General features: G+C 45.7%; 3 protein-coding genes across 3 annotated transcripts; 1 reads left to right on the top strand and 2 right to left on the bottom strand.

Annotated features, from left to right (window-relative positions):
- Positions 1-147: 147 nt before the first annotated feature.
- Positions 148-1,830, top strand: JR316_0012488 (uncharacterized protein; the record flags this gene model as incomplete). Its single annotated transcript, XM_047898113.1, has 4 exons — positions 148-237; positions 288-351; positions 472-644; positions 709-1,830. The coding sequence occupies 4 exons, from the start codon at positions 148-150 to the stop codon at positions 1,828-1,830; spliced, it is 1,449 nt and encodes a 482-aa protein (XP_047743002.1).
- A 14,416-nt stretch (positions 1,831-16,246) lies between these two features.
- On the bottom strand, positions 16,247-18,940 carry JR316_0012487 (glycogen synthase; the record flags this gene model as incomplete). The annotated part of the gene is made up of 8 exons (XM_047898112.1): positions 16,247-16,406; positions 16,483-16,562; positions 16,634-17,101; positions 17,155-17,494; positions 17,551-17,746; positions 17,801-17,867; positions 17,935-18,414; positions 18,497-18,940. The coding sequence occupies 8 exons, from the start codon at positions 18,938-18,940 to the stop codon at positions 16,247-16,249; spliced, it is 2,235 nt and encodes a 744-aa protein (XP_047743001.1).
- A 2,378-nt stretch (positions 18,941-21,318) lies between these two features.
- On the bottom strand, positions 21,319-22,538 carry JR316_0012486 (Transmembrane protein 19; the record flags this gene model as incomplete). The annotated part of the gene is made up of 5 exons (XM_047898111.1): positions 21,319-21,381; positions 21,440-21,568; positions 21,630-21,900; positions 21,957-22,257; positions 22,349-22,538. The coding sequence occupies 5 exons, from the start codon at positions 22,536-22,538 to the stop codon at positions 21,319-21,321; spliced, it is 954 nt and encodes a 317-aa protein (XP_047743000.1).
- Between the last annotated feature and the right edge of the window lie 371 nt (positions 22,539-22,909).

Here is a 22,909-nt window from a genome sequence, read left to right as displayed (position 1 = left end):
CCGCCGATGTCAAATTCCGGAAGATAAACGGCAACTATCCCTCCGTGTGGATTTTTATAACTACAAATTAGGTCACCTGTTCTATTCACTAGACTTGTAATCTATATATTTTTCCACCTAACTGATCAATATTGCCACAAGACCACCATGAGCCTTCCTTGTATCTTCAATCCCCCTACTGAAGATGAACACTATCTTCTCAGCTACGATGAAAGACGTGCTTTAGCAAAGCTGCATGTTCATTTGTGTGGTGCTCGGATCTGAACTGGATACCGATTGTTACTTAGTTCGGCATCAAGCGTGCCGCCGGACACTTTGGCAAGATGGCTTACATTGTTGGAAAGAAAGGCAGTAAGTAAGATTATTCTTTCAATTAATCATTTATTCAAATGAAATTGCAGGCTATATTGCTCAGAGTACTTAGATACTGTTATATAAATGGATTTGCTGTCGACACCTCCTTCTTTATAGCAGAAATCCTTAACCAATTGGTTCATGCTGTTCTCAATAGCAATCCCCATCACAATGCAGTTCTCTTTCAATCGCTTAACCAGTGCTGGTCAGCAGAGGAAGATAATGATATTTTAAAATCAACAAAACCATGGGGCTACTGGTGGGACCCTGGACATAAAGCCCATATAATTGTTTGTTGATAAATCTACATAGATTGTCCTCCCGCGATATGTAGAAGAGCTCAAGTTGAGCAAGAAAGGTGGTCCATCTGAGTCTGCAGCACAAGCTCATTCCGCCGCTCCGGCGGCAGCCCAGCACTCCGAAAGGCCTACGGCGGGAGTGTTTCACCCCAATCAACCCTCAGCGGATGCTTCTTACACCATTTTGTCGATTTCTTCAGCTTTAAAGCATCAAAAGAGCTCCGGAAGTTCCAAAAAAATAGCTCCACAAGCTCCAGCATCAAAGGCAAAGGATAGTTTTCCTTCAGGACCTCAGGACTCCAAACAACCTTTTGGAAGCCACTCCGCTGCCCCGCCAGTTGCCAATACTTGGGATCATATGTCTCCCATTGCCATCTCGGACCATAGGCCTCCATACTGTCCCAAATGTGGGCAGCCAATTTTTACATGTGTTATGAGATCTTTGGCCAATCTTCGTCTTAACCTTGCAGATATGAGGAAAACTGCTGATGAAGCTGTAGCCCACTTTTCCGACCTGGTGGGCAGATATTTAATCATAGAAAACATAGCTTACGAGTATGGGAGGCCTCCCTTTGAGCATAACTTTCTATTCCCTGACGAATACAAGCTTCAGCATCCAGTTCACCCAAAACCTGATGGCTGGAATGTTTGTCTATCTGAAATGCAATACAATGCTCTTTCTCAAATGAATGATGCCTCATTCTGTATTAATGGCATCTTTTATTCATTTGTCGCCTTGAAAGAGCTTTCTTTTCACCCCCCTTGGTTGTATTCTACACCATTATCCAGGGTTGTCAACGTTCAAACGGCTCCGGAGACTGCTGCCAAAACATTGGATCCAAACGTCATCCCGGTCAAACCTTTTGCCGTTTTGGCTTCTAGTTCTTCCGCAAACGAGGTATTTGTTCTGGATCCACGAGCATCCTTGAACAATTATAGAGAAAATAATGACGACTGTGCGTCTTCCTCTTCTTCTGGCACATCTGTTCCTGCAGATTATTTAGAACAATTGGCAGAACAAATTGAAGATGAAGAAGATTTTGAAGAGTTTTCAGACGTGATAGAAGACTCAGAAGTTTCCAATGATGAAACACAATCTCATAACGACTGGAGCTATGAAGATGAAGATCAAGACGGTGGTTACAATTTAAATAACAATTTCAATACTTTGCATTGAGATCAATTTAAAATCTACAAGTTTTGAAAAATATCGGAGGAAGTTGACCATCCTGCTCTGCTGACTCCTAGTCTTTCCAAAACCATTCTACGCATATAAAAGGCTAAAACTGCTCTGTCTCCATCACATATTACCCTGTGCTGTAGCACCCTTCCAGAAATTGCAAATAATGTTGTTGGATCGTACTTATACCTTAAGCCAACGCCTGGAAGTTCAATTCTCCCATTTTCATAGTTGCCCAATGGCATGAGCAGATCATACCAAGGGTAACATGATCCATTATCACAATGAAAAGGAGTGTCTCTATTGCTAATAACACTGATGATGCCAAAGGGGGAAGTCCAGAAAGTGAGGATATGCTTCAAAAGTTTGGCCTTGTAGATGATCTCGGGTTGAGACGATATCCGCTCGAGGAACTCCATTCCGGCCCGAAACTGTGCTGGATGAATAATGCTTAGAATGGCTCCAATCAATGCCAAAGTAGTCATTAGACCGGCAATAAATGATAGTCCGTTGGAATGTGTGAGATCAGCTGAAACCTCCAACGGATTGGATTGCTGCTGAAGCATTCAAATCAAAAAATTGCAAAGGAATACAATACCCTACCTCATGCCCTTGCTGAAACCAAGCGGGTGAAAAGTTGGCATTTCCTGGACGCAGCCAAGCAGACTCATGTCTAAAGTATGTTTCGTTGGCCCTCTAGCTAGTTAATGATGGGGTCATACGAATAACAGCTTCAATATTTTGTAGCATTTTCCATATAGTGTTCTAAGTTTCTTAGCTATTTACCTGACCATCAAGTAAAGCACTCACCACCCGTTTTTCTGTTAAGATTCCTGGCAAGTACCATGCCAGAATGTTTCCTTCACAATCAGGCACGGTTCCGGGCTTGTACCGATACATTATTGGGAGGTGAATTGGTGGAAATGATTTCTTTAGATCTTCTTCAACAGCGTCATTCCGTCCAGTGCAACGTTTGGTCAAGTGTGTAATATAATTATTTGCATTCCATTTAGTTTTTTCTAATGTGGTATAGTATAGTCTGAGACCTTGACTTTTGTGTAACTTGGTTTAACACTCACCTTGATTTGAGTGTGCTGCGAGGATTATCTCTACTGCCAAATTGCACTCATACAATGTTTTGGCAGTCATGCCTTCCGGAATCAATGTGCACACTCCATTGTTGATCTTGCTTGCCATGCATGCTTGCAAATAAGTTGAAAGGGCTTGGGTCATATCAATGGCCTTGCTCATTACGGTTGAAGATGTTCAGTTGATAGGTGAATTGATTATCGGCGGCACTGATTAATGTAATTTTTGGGTATGTTATGTCCCGGGTTTTTCAAGCGGCTCATACTTTCCCGCGTCAAGCATAGCTTTTGGAGTAGATACGGTACCGTAAGCTAATATAATTACGGCTTGGACTGATCCTGTAATTCATTTATAGGCAGAATATGATGGCCCGTGGACGGGTCCCACAAGCAGTCGGCTCCGAATTTTGCCGTGATGCGCAGACGGGGCAAATATCACGGTCCGTCATGGGCCAGCAAGGGGGCCATTTATAAATAAATGGCCCCGTGTGGCAAGGGATAAATTAGCCGTTCCAGCTGGACTGTAGGGGACGGGCTATTTTTAACTTAGTACTGTTTGTAAATCACACTGTGTATTACGTCAATTCATCATTTTTAAATATGTCGTAAGGTACGTTATTCTACAACTGTCCTATGTGCAAATGCTTCTGACACAGAATATGGAGGATCATATTGCTCATCAAAGTGCATTGAACCCTGATCTACCTAACACTCTGCTAACTTAAACGATCTTGCATCTGACCATTGAGTATGCTAGATTAGCCTATAAGACTCCGTCTGGTCGTGCAAATGGTCCTGGTTCCGAATATGTCAACCTTGTATATGAGTCTATGGGTGTTTGCATTTATGACAAAAACCCAGACAGTGTTGTCTGCACAGTTTGCAAACTGTGTTCACATAATGTGCACACTGTTTCTTGAAAGGCAGAAACATGGAGGGTCAAGGTCCAAAAGGCAAAGGAAAAGACAAACATGGTCATAGCAAATTCCAGTGTTCTATGCACTAAAGCAAGTGGAACCTGCTATATGTATGTTTCCCTCAATAGCCAATCTACTGTTGTTAAGCTGAATGACTATCTTTACTTACCCAATGCTACTCTCAACCTGCTATCACTTGGCTGCATTATTGCAAAGAATAGCAAAATTGGGTTTGGGTCTGAAGACAGCATTTTTATGCTGCCAGGCAAAAACCCCTCTGCCGTTATCTTTTGCAATGATATCATTAATAACCTCTTCTTCCTTAACGTCAAATTCCTACCCTCCCTGCCTTTTGTGCTACATTTTTCAAGCTCGGACACACCTGAAGTTGCTCTCTATGCAAAAGTGCCCAAAACACTTGATTTTTGGCACCATTGCATGGAGCATATTGGGGAAACTACAACCTAGCAACTCATTCATTCCGTCCTGGGTGTTGTTTTCTCGTCCAATGACAAAATAGAAAAATATGAACCATGCATTATTGGCAAGCACACCAAGACTGCAGCTCCCCTGTCTGATACTCCAAAGGCTGATTGCCTCCTTGCAACTGTTTTTCTCAATGGCCATGGTCCATTTCCGGTATTGATCCCACATGGCAAGCTCTACATGCTAGTATTCATGGATGATTGCTGATGTGCTAGCAAGCAAGATGGGTGCAAAACAAGCAAGATACAGTGGCCGGGCCTATAACATACCCAACAGCTTGTCTAATAGATAAATGGTGAGTTTCCTTCACAAGGACTTCTAACCACAAGGCTGAAATGTGTAGTGGTGTTTCAGGGAATGCAAGCTGCCACACAGCTTCAAATTACTCCTGGGGACAAATGCAAAAGATTCTGGATATACTGGGTACAATGGTTGATGCTTGAAGAACACAGGAAACACTGAGGACAACAACATAGCTGAGGGAAATTTTTGGTAGATTGCTCTGTAGGATGTACTGTCATAGACTAGAACTAACTACTTCTGAACTACTACCCCTCTAGTATATGTGACACGCCTCCTGGCAATCCTCCTCATCCAATGTAGGTCTAGAACCGTTCCAGAACTTGAGGAAAGGGGTTTATTGACAAATGAGCATGCAGTGGCGATGCGTATTGGAAATTTGGCTAAGTCAATCGCACTTGCCTGGGCATGGGAATCTGTTGACACATGGAAAAAGTCCTGGTTGCTCTGCGAGGGTGGGCTATGGCGGTTCACAGAAGTTGGAAGTGTAAAGGGGTAATGAAATTGAACTATAGCCGGGTGTTTTGAAGTGGACGTAGATGGATGGGGTGTGTGTAAGGGTTTTCAAGCGTCATGGGTAAATAGGTAAAGCCAGTTGTTGCCGTTTGTGGCACATTGTGGGAATTTGGACTTGTGCGTGCACGCACGTAGTATGATACGGCTCATCATTGCTTAAATGCTATTAAATGCCATCTCCTCACCAACAAATCACAATCACTCAATGTATACCTCATCACAAAACGTGCTTGGGAAAGGAAGACAGGCAAATCTTTGAAGCTGCTTTGGTTTGATTCTGTCAGTGAATTCACTTCAAAGGCATTTCTGGGTCAACTGGAATCTAATGGTGTTATTGCTGACGGTATACCTCGTGCGGAATACTGGAAGAATGGTAAAATAGAACATTACCTGCATACTTTGCAAGGATGTATGCTTGCAATAATCACTGCCGCTCAACTACCTCTCTAGTATTGGGGAAAAGCTGCCCTATGTGCCGCTTATCTGTGGAATCTCACTGTTACCTCATTTTTACCAAAAGATGTCACTCTTTTTGAAAAATTTCAAGAGCATAAACCAAACATCACATACCTTTGTGTGTGGGGGTGCAGGTATTTTGCGCACATACTGCTTGAGTTACAATCCAAACTTGGTGCAAAGTCAGTTGAGTGTCTTTTCATGGGCTATTCACCATCTGGCAGGGGATATAGAGTGCGGTGCCTTTTCACCAACCATTTCTTCAATTCTGGCTCTGTCTAATTTGATAAAAACATTCCATACAAGTCCTCACTATAGTTTTCGGACAAAAAATGGACTACTTGTCCTTTCCTTTTCCTCAGGATGTTTACAACTCCGTAACATCTCAGCAAAGCGCATCAGAAGTCCACTCAAACTCTGAGCCATCACAAGAGGAATCCACAATTTTTCCAGATCCTTTGCACATGCAAGCTTTTCCACAATCAACTCAAACACTACCTTCAACCTCTGAACCCACCATGTTCCTGCTAAAGAGGCCGTTAATGCTCCTCCTCTAGCTGCAAATCTTTAAGAAACTTGGAAACTCACCACCAGTGGTGTACGCTGGAAGGAAATAGTGGAGGCGGCTAAGGCACATTTGGAAAAGTATTAATTGAACAGAGAACTAAGGAGGGCAGCTAGAGAGTGTGCCAATGCATTGGCTAATGTAGAAGTGGTAAGGGTGGAGGAGGTTAGTGCGGATGGGGAAGACTTTGTGTGTTTTTGTCATAAAGGTGTGGGTGCAGAAGTCTCTGTTGAATTTCCAAACCTTGATGCTGGAAATCTAGCTGTCAATACAGATGCATTAGCAGCAATGGTGGCCTCACTTAATATAGCCAACTATCTGCAAAGAGACATCAATAGCTCTTTTGAAACGGCTTTTCTATCCATTTGAAGTGATTCTATGTGCAATCCAAAATTGCCTGGCTACAACATGTCAATCCCACTGGTAAACTTTTATAAAGCCATGAAGCGGCTGGATGCTGAAGAATGGCAGAAGGTGATATTGAAAGAGCTAGAAGACCCCAAATGCATAGGGGTGTACAAAATTGTATTTTTACCTGAAGGATTTCACTGCATTGGGAATCATTGGGTTCTTGAATTCAAATCACCTCCCAATGGTGGTCTTTTGGTCTATAGTGCTCGATTGGTTGCTCAGGGGTTTTCTCAAGTGTATATGGTAGACTATAATGCTGTCTTTGTGCCTATCATGAAGTCACCCTTGGTGCGTATGATTGCCGTTTTTGCTGCTATCAACAACTGGGAACTTGAGTGCTTTGATGCTACTCATGCTTTTTTCTGGGGTGATCTTGCTCAAGTCATTTATATGCACTTCCCTAAAGGTTATACTTCAGAGCTGGGAAACTGCTAAAAACTCTTGAAATCCCTCTACGGATTAAAGCAAGCGAGTCTCATTTGGTACCAACTACTGTGCCACACTCTAGAAGCATTAGGTTTCATTTGATCTGAACAAGACCATGCCATCTTTATCTTCAGTCAAGTCTGGAACGGCCATTGTGTTCACTGTCTTCTAGTCATGCACGTTGACAACGGCCTTGGTGCATCTAATTCATGGGACTTTCTGAGCCACCTCAAAACCAAAGTCGGAAAGGCCTTTGGCCTCAAAGACCTTGGTCCTATCAAGTGCTTTCTGGGTGTCTATTTTAAGCGAGCAAGACTGCGCGACAAGCAAACTATGGCTTCATCAAGAATCATTCATTGATTTTCTTCTTGCCAAATTCAATCTCACACACTGTAACCCAGTCAAAACACCCTTCATCGGCAAAAGTGACCAGATATCCAAATGCCTTTTGTGCCTTTTTAAGCAGGTCAATGTTTTGTGTGACATGTTAAGTCACACAAAAACATTTCACTAAAATTTGGAGGTGCACAACATTTGGAGAGCATTTGAATGCTCCACAAACATTTATACACCTCAAAGTTCAGTACAAAATATTCCATGTACTTACATTTATTTCTTAATAATTTGTTTGCCATAAAACTTGCAGGGAACAATTGATTAAAAATAAAAACAAAGAATAAAACATTGAGTTTAACTTTTTGTTGACACAGATGATTAAAGGGCTTTAAATATGTTCAAAATGATTTAGGTACAAGAAATTTTACTGACCATACGTAATACCTATGACGTGGGCAGGTTGTTTCCAATACGACACTATTGTCATAAGAATTACATGTACGTGAGAAATTTGACTTCAAGAAATACAAATTGACAAATTAAATCGGAGACTGAATATCCGTTTTGAGCATAATAATCTGAGACACACCCAAGTCGCTTTCTTTCTACCCTTTCATTTCCACCACTCTGACGATGGTGCTCTCTAGTTTCATTTAACACTTCCATGCCTCTTTTTTGGCCCTTCAAGACTGGTATAGAGCTGAAAAGGTGAGAGACATGCTCTCTTTTTCATCATACAATCCTGACTGACTATTTTATACCTTTTCATGGCTTTTTCTTCATCTGCCTTGATTACTTCTTTCTCTAGAGTGTATCTAATAACCAGACACCCATTCTGGTCAACTTATTAGTACGTATATGCGCATATATTTACATTTACTTGACCGTGACTCATCAACCAGTGTAGATCTTGTCGCGCATCAATTTAATCACGTGACTCCGTCACGTTTTTCCAGCGCCCAGATTGTACCACGAAATCTAATGAACTTGAATCCGCTTTCTTTCAGTCATTTCTATGTACCCTCTTTTGTTTTGAATATCTTTCAATAATATTTTCATTGAATTACTACATCCTATTGTGTGAACACCTGAAGTGGCTACCAGGAGTAGAAATATGCAAAATATATCATTGTGTCAACATTGGGTGAACCCTAAATGTTCTCAGGGCTCTCAAATGCAATTTAAATGTTATCCAAATGTTTTTGGGTCTCCCAAATTTTACCCAAATGATTTAATCAAATTTAGATCTAGCTAAAACATTGGGTTTATTGAATGATTTAAAGCATTTCAAAATTCCAAGTCTCTAATTAGTCAATCTAAAAGGCCATTTGGGCCTTGGGGCATTTGGTCACCTCCAAATGCCTTGACAAGGCATTTGGGGACTTGGTCACTTTTGCTGATGTTAGATTGAGACAGTCCACTTGGTTCCAAGACTAACTCTTACCCCAACAAAGACATCCCAGACTTAAAAAGAACTTTCCAGCATCTTATTGGGTTCTTGCTGTTTCTTCAAATGAACACATGCCCAGGCATTGCATACACTATTCAATTACTATCCCAGCATTGTTCAAACTCTGCACCAAATCATCTTGCTGCTGCTAAACGAGTTCTGCAATACCTCAAAGGCACAAAGAATCTGCAACTGCATTACGGCAGTAAAGATTAAAACTCCCCCCCTCATGGGATTGTCTGACACAGACTGTGGTGGCGACAAACAAGACCAAGCATCCATTTCAGGGTTTGTATGGTCAATGGCTGGCGGACCCATCTCCTGGTCGTTGAAGAAACAAACTTGTATTGCTTTGGTACTCACTTGGTCTGTTCAAGAAGGCATCTGGCTAAATCAAGCTTTCAAACAACTTATTATTCCTTGTCCCTCACCTCTTGTTCTGTTGACAGACAACAACAGAGCTAAGTCCCTTTCAGAAAACAATTCAAATCATGGCAAGGCCAAACATATTGATATTTAGTATCACTTCATTTGCTCTCACATAGAATCCAACTCTTTTTCCATTCTGCACACACCCAGTGTTCTAAATACTGCCAACATTTTCACCAAGCTTCTTGCCCAAATTGTCTTTCAAGGTCACGTAGAGCGACTTGGGCTTGCTGCTTGCTAAGGGGGGCTGTTGGAATTCCTTGTGCTCATAGTGTCACATGTATCTTTCTAACTATGTGTCAATCCCTGTTCCTGTTTGCCTCTATATATTTCCTTGCCCACCTAGATTACTCATTCATCCTTTTTTACATCCCTCAGTTATTCTACCATCTGAACACTGAGGTATGTTTTATTGGCTTGTATTCATGTATTACCACACTCATCATTCTTCTTGCATTACTGTAGATATTTCTCATATAGGTATTACTCTCAATATTAGTCGTTCTACCATCTGAACACTGAGATATCTCTTATATAGACTAGAACAGGCCTTGAATTTTTGCATAACCAAGTTACATAAGGAATGCTCCAATGTTGAGTTTATGTCAAACTATGGTACAATCTGGCAGCAAAGTGTTGACATACCTTTCAGTTTGAGAAGGGAATGGCTTTAGGGGTGCTGCTAATGTGGTGGTATTGATGTTAGTTCTCATAGCTCAACTTTTTGTGAATACTCTTTGACGATTTTGCAAGTTTCCGTGATTTTGCCATCTTCAAATTTTATGTTCCGCTTAATAAAATTCGTTGTCCGTATATGTCTAAATTTAGGGAATAGGTCTATCGATATGAAAATAGCTATAACACAGTTTCAATCAGACTTCAGAAATTTCATATGTTATTTTTTGTAATACCCAAGTTTAGAAATATAGAATAATCGGTGACAAACTCCGGTCAACCGCATAACGTAGACTTCGACTGGCAGCAGTCTGGTTTGTTGATAACCAACGATCTACCCCGATGACGTCACACCACCTTTATCATTTTTCCCCTCATTCCTAAACAACCACCTTTATACTCGTCTACGTAGAATAACTCTTTGTACAATGGGGAGGTATATAGTACCGACCCACTTCGATGCAGAACCTCAGTCTCTATCATATAGAACTGAGGTATGCATGTTTTCACTTTCACATCTTATTCACTACCTAATGTACCGTACAGTTTATTTCCCCTCTCTAGGTACATTGTCACGTAATTGAGTCTCTGTCATATAGAACTGAGTTTATTTCCCCTCTCTAGGGTCTTGATTTTCTACAGGTTATAGGCCTTTCTTGTCACAACTAAAGTGGCACGAATCTTGACCCTATTACGATCTAATCTTATCAGCGCGCCCTTATCAGCGCGCCTTTTGATCCCTTTCATTGGAATACTCCCCGCATATTACTGGCTGCGGACTCCCATTCCTCTTCATAAGGCTACTCTAACTATCCTATACACTTCCTACTACCATGGGTGATGGCACAACTCCCACTATTGACCCCAACGATGCTACCAGGCCTTTTGTGTCTGAAAAACACATCACGGCCACATACAAAGGTGACCCACTTGACAAGAACGTTGGGAACTGGAAAACGTGGAGTCGCACCATAAAGGACGACTTAACCATCCACGGCTTTGGTGTCCATATCAATCGCAAGCTTTGCAAGTCCCCCGATCCCTCTGTGTACCCCATCGCCCATCGTAACTGGGTATACAATGACCAAGTTGCCAAGAGTTATATTTGCCGCTACTGCGTCGACTTCGAACGCAAGAAAATCGATCACTTGGAGACCGCACTCGAGTGCTGGGAGACCCTGGAGAAGTACCATCTAGACGAGGGCCCCATCAAACAAGTGTCTTTGATTCAGAAGGTGCTCACCTCTCGGATTCCACGAGATAGCACGATGGTGGAGAAGGCGCGCGAAATCCGCGAGCAGATCAAACGCGCGTTCCAGATTCCTGGGGGTGTTACCGAAGATGTACTCACCGTCATTGCGATTCTCCACGCTCTCGACGACGGCCATGACCACACGCGTCTCCTTATACAAACTCAGATGCAGTCCGCCACAAAGAAACATCCTTACCAATACGAGGATATTGTCCTAGTTCTTGAACGCGAGGTCCAATTGATACTCGGCGCAGAACAGCGCAACACCTTAGCAGATAGCCCCCTCGCACTTGCTGCCCAGACAAAGGGAAAAGGGAAATCCGCCATTACTTGCTCGAACTGTGCGCGTTCGGGGCATACAATCAAATGGTGTATCAAGGGACCGAATGGCAGGATGAAAGGAAAGACCATAGCTGAGGTTCGCGCTGCGCGTGCCGAGAAAAATGGTCAGACCTCGTCTCGTACGAACGCTTCTTCAAAACCGCCTACATATTCGTTTAAGGATGCATCTGGCAAGGCTCTCTTTACCATCCAGGTCGATCCCTCTCCACCCAATGCAACACCCAATACAACTGAATTTGCAGGGCTCGCATCCATCACTCCTGAACAATTTGTCCAACTCGAGCAACGTGCGACGGATCACCTGGCTGAGGAGGAGTCTATTGAGTATGAAGGGTGGATGGCAAAGGTCGAGGAGCTTACCGAAATAGACACACCAACGACAAGCCTCGACTGGAATGCTCACTCACGCGTCTTCAATACGGCAAAAATCACCACTTCCCCACTTAATACACCAGATTCTACTCCAATAAAGAACATAGAGGAACTCCCCTTTTACCTCGATTCGGGTGCCAGTACCCACATATCCCCAGAAGTCACTGACTTCAAAACTCTACGTCCCATTTCTTTGAGATCCGTCAAAGGTGTTGGCGGCTCATCCATCAATGCCCACGGTGTAGGCAATATCTCGTTACGGCTCCCAAATGACATATCCATTCAGCTGAAGGATGTACTTTACATTCCGCAGTCAGCCGCTTGTCTCATATCCGTGAGCAAGCTGGCCCGCCATTCTAAAACCCGCTCTGCCTTTGACGATGAAGGATGTATAATCCAATCAAAGTTAACAGGCGCCACCATTGCTACCGGAACACTTCTTAACTCCAATTTATATTCCCTCAATCTCTACAAACCCGAAGCCGACCATATATTTGTTGCATCGCATGAACCAGATTTGGAAACATGGCATCGCCGTCTCGGCCATCCCAATTACCAAACTCTCGTTGACATGGCACGAAAGGGTCTGGTAGAAGGTATGTCCCTACCCGATGCACTTCCTAAGAAATGCGACTCATGCATACTTGGCAAACAGACAAAAATACCTGTTCCAAAGAAGCGTGAGGAAGGGGAAGGACATAGAGCTACGGAAATATTGGATAAAGTTCTGGCAGACTTAAGTGGTAAACACGATGTAAAATCTAAGAGCGGCAATGAATATGTAATGGACATTATGGATGACTGTGAGTTTTACATGGGGTATCCCTCTACCCGATAAGGGGGCTGCAGACAATAACCTAATTGCATGGGAGATTGCCCAAGAATGTGAATTTGGGAAACACGTTGGGACCTACTATATCGACAATGGCGAGCTGAAAACTAAGAAGTTCTTAGTGTGGATACGATCGCGTGGAACTCGAGTTGTATTCACTGCCCCATATACTTCTGCCCACAACGGACGTGTGGAACGGCTCCATTGTACAATCATGAACAAAGCCCGCACAATGCGCATCTACACGGGCTGTCCACCGTCACTCTGGGACAAATTCTATCTCACAGGGATCCACCTACAAAATAGGACAATCACCCGATCTATTGATTCTGTTACGCCATACCAAATATTATACAAACGGGCGCCAGACTACTCTTACATGCGGGAAATTGGATGTTGGGCCTTTGTCCTTATCCAACCAGTAAAGTCCAATCCAAAAATTTATGCTTGCTCAATCGAATGTGTACTGATTGGATACGAGCCTAACGCTAAAGCATATCGGTGCTATCATTCTACAACTAAAAGAGTTATTTCCTCTTACCACGTTCGCTTCCTCGAAAGTCACGAGGGCCACTCGCGATCCATCACTGATAACCCATCTCCAACCTTACCCACAACCCTTCCTGAAATCCTTGCTTCGTCGACACTGGAATCCAATAACCTCAACGAAGACATAGAGAAATTTCTAACAGGCGCTCCACCAGAGGAAGATGTGCTGACTCCGCCAAAACAACAACACAACATTCAACCTGTCCCTGACGCACCAGCGCCTATCTATCGCAACCCTGACATCAAACCAGCGGATCAGAGGCGTACATCATCCCGGATCGCTCATGCAAATGGCGATGACGCCGAGAAACGATCAAGATTGGAAAGAGCATTAGAAGAGGTTCGAGAGTCTGCGGAAAGGCGGAGGGAATACCTGGATGAGTTGAAGAGGAGGAGAGAGGAGAAGAAGAGGACGCTGGTGGATGTTGTTGAGGAGGAGAAGCGAAATGATCCCCAGGTGGTTGAGAAAGAGGCGGTGGCGGAGATTAAGGAAACGTTGGCCCAGGCGTCAAACAATATTGCCGCGGTCGGTATTACAGACCATCTTGTCGAACGGGTTCTATCCGCAATTGCGGAAACAAGCAGCATTGACCCGCGAACTCTTGGTGATGAAGACGAGCCCAAGAACTATGCCAAGGCAAAACAGTCACCAGACGCCGACAAATGGGAAGCCGCTTTTCGCGATGAAGTCAGATCGCTGAAGGACATGAAAGTTTTCCGCCTGATTCCACGCTCTCAAGTCCCGATAGGATCCAGAATCCAAAAGGGACGTCCAATATTCACTCGAAAGCAAAACGAACATGGAGTTACAGTCCACTTCAAAGTGCGCATTGTCTTCAAGGGCTATAAATAAATTTACGGACAAGACTACACTAAAACAACGTCACCAACTGCTAGAACCTCTACCTGGCGACTCCTTTTCCATATCGCCGCTGTCAAGGGATGGGATGCACAACAAATTGACATAAAAACCGCTTTTCTTCACGGAATACTGCCTGAAGACGAGGTGCAATACATGGAGCAACCGGAGGGATGTGTGGAAGAGGGAAAAGAGGATTATGTGTGGGTAATTGAGCGAGGGCTGTATGGTATGAAGCAGGCAGGGCGGATATGGAACAAGACGCTAAACGAGGCGATGAAATCTTGGGGATTTGTACAACTAAAAAGTGAGTCGTGTATATATTTTCGACACGATCAACACGGTACTGTCATCACCGGTGTACATGTCAACGACTTCTTCTCGATTGCGGATCCTCCCAGTGCCAATGATCACTTCAAAGCACAAATGAGGACGAAATGGACTATCTCAGATTTGGGCGAACCAAAACACTGCATTGGAATTGCAGTATCTCGAAATCATACCGAACATACCATTTCTCTCTCTCAAACCGCCCTCATCGACCGTATCATCCAGCAATTCGGACAAAGTGATTCATATCCCCTCAGCATACCATTTGATCCCGGTCTGAAACTTAGACGTCCTGACCCCAAAGACATTAATGCAGAGGAGAAGACACAGATTTCAAAACTGCCTTATCGTTCACTAGTCGGCTGCCTACTCTACCTTGCAGTAGGAATGCGCCCCGACATTTCATATGCGGTCCAATAGCTATCCCAATACCTAGACTTGTACTCTTATGCCCACTGGAACGCCGCTATTCGAGTTGTATGCTACCTCAAAGGCACCAGAGACCTCAAACTCACACTGGGTGGCAAATACGATATCAAACTAATGGGTTTTACTGACTCTGACTGGGCTAACTGCTTGGACACGAGGAGGAGTGTTGGCGGCTACGCGTTTTCACTCGGATCAGGTCTCATTTCGTGGAGTTCAAAGAAACAGAAGACATTGGCTACGTCATCCACAGAGGCCGAATATACAGCAGCGTTTGAGGCTTCAAAGGAAGCAGTCTGGCTTCAAACACTACTCACAGAAATTTCATTATCACCACAAGACGAAACTACCATCATGTGCGACAACAACGGCGCCATCAGCCTATCCGAGGACCCCTCAAATCATTCAAAGGCAAAACACATCGACATACACTACCACTATCTCCGCGAAAAGGTCGAAGAAAAAGCAGTCACCCTGGCTTATGTGCACACATCAAACAACATAGCCGACTTATTCACAAAAGGCTTCGACAGGACAAAATTCACCCGTTTCAGAACTCTCATAGGCGTAGTATAAATTTTTCACTCCTATATTTTCTCCATTATACACTTATATCTATTTCCTTCATAACATCGCGCTACCTCGTTGAGGAGGAGTGTTGATAACCAACGATCTACCCCGATGACGTCACACCACCTTTATCATTTTTCCCCTCATTCCTAAACAACCACCTTTATACTCGTCTACGTAGAATAACTCTTTGTACAATGGGGAGGTATATAGTACCGACCCACTTCGATGCAGAACCTCAGTCTCTATCATATAGAACTGAGGTATGCATGTCTTCACTTTCACATCTTATTCACTACCTAATGTACCGTACAGTTTATTTCCCCTCTCTAGGTACATTGTCACGTAATCGAGTCTCTATCATATAGAACTGAGTTTATTTCCCCTCTCTAGGGTCTTGATTTTCTACATGGTTGACTCCGATTTGACACAGTCTTAGGTCCCGCCGTGTAGTATTATATGTATTCTACTCATCGCCTCTTTTCCTGATGAACCTCATTACCTCTATGCTAAAGAGTAACAAACATGAATTGATTGCCAACGGCCATTCAGAACCTGTGAAGCAACAGAACGGGATGGAACAAACAACAGTAAAAAAAAAGATATATACAATAAAAACAAGTAAAAGAAGAAGCAAACAAGTCCAATAGAAAGCCCGCGGGAGGGGGCGAGTCGTGATCGCAACTCGCACTCGATAACTAGTTCACCAACTCGTTAAAAGTTACTGCATGTACAAAATTGTCACCATCCTCCCCATATAGCCGTCAAAATCAATCTCGTACGACGCACGCTCATCCCAGATTGCGGACCCCTTTCTAATAGATGATTACTTGCCGTGGCCGTTCGTGTGCCCGTTGACCTGGCTGAGCGCCGCGTCCGCCTTTTTCAGATCACCCTCGCTGAGGCTACGGAAAGCTCCACCACCGGGTGTGCTCGCACCGCTCATCACCGATCCGGAGCGCGAGCGGACTTTCATGACTAGCGGGCTGTTACAAGAGCAGCGAACATAGAAGAAGTCAGCAATTCATGAAATGGAAGGACAATGACAGGTTGAGGACGTACAAAGGATACGAGTCGTCCTCGTCAACGTGCGTTCCCGGCCAGGTATGTCCGCGGTAGTCGCTCGTATTCAAGCCTTGCATCTAATTCATTCCACAACATATCAATCACCTTCCCCAAAAAAAACACAAAAAATAAGCAAAGCGCTACTCACCTCCTCAGTCAACGTGCCCATATCCCCGGGCGTCGCCATCCCTCTCAACCGCGGACTTGCCGGCATACTCCCAGGCTTCATCCGCTCCACCCCGCCCCCGAAGTAATCCGCCTCGCCAAATCCATCCGCATATCCCTCCTCGCCCTCCCCATCCACCTCCGAGCTGTAAAACGCGTCCGGATACGCTCTCCTCAGCGCCAGCTGCCGCGCCTTGCTATACTCGATCCCGAGGTTCTTCCAATCCAGCAACGGGCTGAGGCGCTCCACGCGGTTACGCTGGTTAATCCGCTGGCGACGCGTCTTTTGCGCGAAAGCGAGCATGTGGCCCGTTAGCTGGTTAACCGAGTCTTCGACGGATTGCATGCGCCGGTCGATAATATAACATCCTTCATCTTCGGGGTGCTCGATCAGGTCTTGCATGAAGCACCCGAAGCCGGACAGGTTCGTCGTGATTGACGGGATACCCATCTACCAAACTAATCAGACGGAGAAACGGATATGCGAGATCAGAGAAAACGTACCACCGTGCACTCCGCGGGCGTGTACCCCCATGGCTCGTAGTAACTCGGGAACACACCCAAATGGCACCCTCGCACAAACTCTTCGTAATCGAGACCAAGGATCGGGTTGTTGCTGTTGAGGAAATCGGGGTGGAAGATGATTTTGACGCGGTCGTGGCTGTCGTTGAATAGCTTGACCCGGCGGATTTGGTTGAGAATCGGGTCGTTGGCGTCGTCGGCCATGTTGTGAGTAACGATCGGAGGCAGTGAGTTGCGCTTCAACGCGAATATGCGTCGTTTTAGGAGTACCTGGTCCTCTTCGGAAAGCAATTCTTCTGGCGTAGGCATGAACTTTTCCTCCCTAAAACATTCGATTTCGTTAGAGTAGGAACACCTCGGAAAAGTGAATTTGATTACCCATGGAAACGCGCGGCGTGGTCGAATAGTCGAGCGCCGATGCGATTTTGGATTTCAGTGACAGTATCGCGGAGCTGTTTCGTCACTGCCTGGCCTTTCAGCGCCTCGATGGTATATGAGTGGGTAGCGGCGGGCATAATGATGAAGGCAACGACAGTGACATCCGATCCTGCCTTTTGCAGCTGGAAATTCAAGCCTGCGCATCGTCAGTTCAAAAGAGTAGGGGGAGGGGGGGATCTCGAAAACGCACGAGCAAGAGACTCAATGAACATATCCACTCCTTTGTTCCTGTATTCGTATCTTCCGGCGGTAAACATCTACACATCAAATGTCTCAAACATCAGAACTCAGACCGTACTCGCCAAATCGGGGGGGTGGACTCACATATAGCGTATTGTCGAGATTGAAATCGTAATGTCCATAGAAATGCCCCCTAATAAATTCATTGATCTTGGCTTTGCTCGTCGCATGCAAATTTTGGAACTCGTGGATTGCCTGGAACTTGACGACGTTGAGCCCATTGGGGAGGACGCCGTCGGGTTTCCTCTTTAGTAGATGTTCGCTTTCGTAGGCGGTGATATGAGAAACAGTCGTGAAAACATCGGCGCAATGGGTCGCGGAGCGTTCGATGCAATATCGGTGATAAATTCCGCGCTTCCCTGCCTCGTGGTCGACGTCGAAGTACTGCAGATTGTTGTAGAAGTCGACGGAGCCTGCGCAGAGATAGCGGCCGAGCAGTGTAGCATGTGTAGTGAAGACAGTCGTGACGTCGATGTGTCGCTTGCGACAGAGGGGAATAGCGAGGCCAGCCTGCCACTCGTGGAAGTGGGCAATAACAGCTGTAGTTAACTGACGGGAAACGTACTGAAAAAAAAAATGCCAATCAATGACGTGAGTGAGTGAGGGGGTGGGCAAAGAAACCAGCCAATAGGGTGGGAAGACTGACATCACCGAGGAACCAAGCTACCAGATAACCAAAAACAATCGTCTCGTTCGTCTCGTGGTCGTTGGGGGGACTCGGGATCCCCGCTAGGTTCCAAAGGTCGCCCTTCCACTCGTCGAGGCGGGAGTAGGCGCTGCCGGTGTCGAACAGGAGCACATGGGGGTTGCCCTCGATCAGCCAGCGGCCATACAGGGCCTTGATGCCCTGCGCACGCATCGACTCGAGGGTAGCTGCGAGGTGCTCGTCGGTGGGTTCCTCTGCCTCGACCTCCATTGGGGCAGTTTTGTACGAAAGAGGGCCGATGAGGCAGTATCTGTCGCCATACTCTGAGACGGTGACGGGGACCTTCGTCTTGATAACAGTGTAGATGCCGCCGACCTTGTTTGCAACCTCCCATGCACACTCGAAGAGCAGGGGGTTGTGTACGTCGCGCTTTGCTTCGGACATGAGAGAGGGGTATGAAGAGGAGAGAACAGCCGACAACTCGCAAAGTCCACGGTCAGGAGGTATCCATATCGGGCACTATCCTGCCAAATCCTGCCCTATCTGCACAAAAACATAAATGACGTCACATCTAAACCAATCCTTCAATTTCCAATCGTTTCGATTGAATCCAAAGTCAAAGCTATTATGAAAAAGCCACGTAACACACAGATTTGATACACACTGATGCACGTTCCATTCAGTTCAGCCAAGATGATGAACTCACATCTCAACCTCACAGCTAGGTAAAGTCAACATACATTTTGCCAACTTTCAGGTAGCCCCACAGCTCAAGATCGAAATTCAGAGCCGAGACTGGTCGAAGGCCGCCGGATGGAGCTTGGGATTCGATCTTCAACGCCAACTTTGAAGCGGAAGATTGGAATGGTCGTCGTGGGAAGGGGAAGGTGGGGACTAGGAGTGGGAAGTCAATTGAAATCCACACTCGATGATAACCTGTGGGTCTAATCAAAAGCCGAGCATATAGTTAGCCCAGCTCGCAAGCAGAAGAATCACAGCGTTGCACCGGATGACTGCGAGATTCGATTCCAATCATCAAAATCAAAGCGTGTAGAAGTCTGCGTGGATCCACCAATAAATCTTCAAGAGGACGCACGGTGTTTGGAACTAGGTGCAATGTGAGCTACTCACGACCGCGAGAAGGACGAACTGTACGTCAAAGTCACCAGAAAGAAACGCAAACGCAGTGAGTTGAGATTGAATATTTGGACATACATATCAACACTCGGTTCAGTTTGCAAGGTTTTGAGCAGCAGACCGTTTCTGGACGACAGCAGTGCATGCCGCAATTGCATCAAGGAAGCCTGAATATCAAGTTCAAATTCCGACCGTCAAGCTTCAATGCCAAAGCGAGGACAGGAAAGAACAACCCTACTCAGAACGCTTATTCAAGCTCTAACCTTTGAAATCATTACATGCACCACGAATCAAGCCAAGAAGTTATTCCTCTTCAACAATGAACAAACATATCGCCCCTAACATCTACACCTCATCACAAGCAATTTCTTACCCAAATAAAAGCACCCTCCCTCTCTCTCAGATCTCTCCAAAACCCTATCCACAAACACAAGAACAGAGAAAATCCAAAGATCGATCGCATTACATAGTCGCATAGCCACATCCACACCACCAAATCAAATAGTTCGCGTGGGGTTTGAAATAAGCGCCCAGTAAAACCAAGCTAAGCATTCCGAGACGATGATCCGCCCCTCAGAGGAAAATTCTCGACCATGTTATTCATAAAGCTGGGAAAGTAGGTTAGAATGGATCTGTGTAGTTGATAGGGGAATGGTCGGGAACACCCCAAATCCAGTGAGCATCACTATGCATCAGCATGAATTCGAATTAAAGCACACTGAATATTCCACATCAACCTCAGACTCAACAGACCTTCAAGCGACCCACAGCACTTGAAACTGGAAGAAACTGGAACCGTTCAGCAATGCAAGGCCGTCACCAGCGGAAAACGACAAGTTCCATTAACTCTTCTCTCTTCCTCCGAAAGGCGAATTAGAAACGTCTAGAAATTTCGTTCGCTAAGGCCTTGCTCTCCTAACTGAAGTTGGCGGCGGCTCAAGACTAGGCGGAGCAATACATAGTGTAAGCTACGCGTTCGATGCGAGTCTTCACAATTTACGTTGACTATTTGGCTGAGGCAACTGCAACACTAGATGAAGTGGACGAGAGGAGTCTTCCATTGAAAATTACAGCGTCATTCGACTCTATGATACGAAGTGAGCCCACACAAAACATCCAATCTCCGTTGAGAAAGCGGGGAGGCAGTGCACATTCGAAGGATCATAATGAAATGATTAACATCCACCAGAACATCGAAACGTACCTGAACTCGGTGTAAATCCAGTATAATAACCATTTGAATTGAGTGCGCTTATTTCTTGATACGCGTAAACAAAGATGTATGAAGGGTGATGAACCGAGAAGCAGGAATGCACGATTTTCGGAATAGTAAGATACAATGATCTTGTTCACGTAGAAGCGTCGCCGGCATGAAGAGGTCGAATACAGAGGTTTACATTTGACGAGCCAGTGATTCTAAGTGCGCATAGACATGGGTGTCCCATACGAGGGAGAAACGGTGAAGCGTACCCGCCACCAAACCCGAAGACGAGGGGCCGTTTGTCTTGATGATGATGATGATGCAGATGCTGCTGACCTCGTTTGCGTCCTCCCCCGTAGAGTGTCATGCGCTTTACTTCGAATGCGGGAGAGGGGTATGAAGAAAAAGCACGATCAGTCATCTATATCGGGCACTATCCTACCAAATGCCACGCTATCTGTACCAAAAAAACGCACAAATGACATCACACCCTCGCAGCCAACCAGGCCGCCATTACCGCGCAAAACACACTCGACGCGAGATTTACCTGCAAAAAGTAATCCAAATCAAGCGACTGGGATGCTCCAGCAGACATCGATACATACCTGATTATTCGTCAAAATATTGAGCCCGCTGATGACCCGCCCGTCCGCCTTGCTCGCGTCCTGCAGCACAACCTTGCTCTTTGTCGAGTACCGCGTCTGCTGCACCGTCGCTCCAAGGAACGAGTCCACCTAGGCGCCATAAGTTGAATAAATTAAAAAACAAAAAAAAAAAAAAAGATCTGGAGCGCACCAGGCTTCCGATGCCTCCCCCACACATCCCCCACGCGACCAATTCAAATACCGCGCCGCGCCCGCACTGGCCATTTTCCAGAACCAGCGCAGCACCCATCAACGCGCCGACGATCCCTCCGCCCGCGATAGACGCGACTGTTCCGCCCACCGACATCGCGCCGTTCGTGCCAGGTGGCACCGTCTTCAGCGTCGTGATCAACCGTGGAGGTGAAGGTGAGAGTATACCCAGCTCCGAGGCGAGTGTGTCCCCCAGACAGCACGCGAAATGTCTATACCGAATCCAATGAACTCGGATCGCAGAGCACTAACACGTTGAATCACTCACCCAAGCGCAGCAAACACCAACGCACGACTCCATCCATCCGCCACCGTCCTCTCAGTCGGACACCACCCTCCACTCGATCGGCCATACACCACGGGCCCCCTCAATCCCAACACCGTTCCACCCATATCAAGTCCAAGCAGCGTACGCGTCACCGCCGCCTGCACACTCCTCGGATCCATCGCCGCATTCCACACAATCGCAGCAACAAGCGCCGATGCGCTGTTACACAGCACCTGCCACCCCGACCGGTACCCTCCCTCCTGATACCCCTCTTCCAACTTGGCCTTCCTATTCTTGCCATCTGCATTGAAAGAAAGAAAGAAAGAAAGAACGTTGTCCCGCCTCGAATTAGATCATATCCTTCCACATCCGATTGCACCTGTCCCACTCACACTTGGTAGCACGGCTGCCCACCAAATAGAATCCAATCAGCGCAACACCAAACACGCTGGTCCCGCCCGCCATCATTAGAAAGCCTACGACGAGTGCGGCGAACGCGCCGCTGGGCGAGAGTGACTTCCTGCGCAGACCATGGGCGCTGAGTAACAGAGCAAGCACCCCGGATACAAATGGGATCTGCATGGTCGTGTTGATCGTAGTCTGAGTCCTTGTCAACGCAGCGCTTGTGACGCCCGTCTGACCCTAGGTTGACTTCCAAGTTCCAAGGTTCGTGCTCTGCGACTCCGGAGTTGGTGGCTGGATCACTCGGTAGCGTATTCTCGGCCCGATACTGCGGAAATTTCCGACCACTTAATGCACTTTGCGTCAATTTTTTTCCAGAATTAAGTATGCATGGCATTTACATCCCAAAACGCGTCCTATTGGACGATACAGCAACGCAATCTAATCTACGAGGCATGGAATGTCTCTGAAAAGAATGAAAAATGCCCGTTATAGGACAGAACTGAAGGTTAAAAAGTATGAGGCAATGGAAACATAGCGTTGTCAATACA

Source organism: Psilocybe cubensis, chromosome 12, assembly GCF_017499595.1.
Source record: "Psilocybe cubensis strain MGC-MH-2018 chromosome 12, whole genome shotgun sequence".
Lineage (NCBI taxonomy): Eukaryota > Fungi > Basidiomycota > Agaricomycetes > Agaricales > Agrocybaceae > Psilocybe > Psilocybe cubensis.
This window is presented reverse-complemented; position numbering and strand designations above follow the sequence as displayed.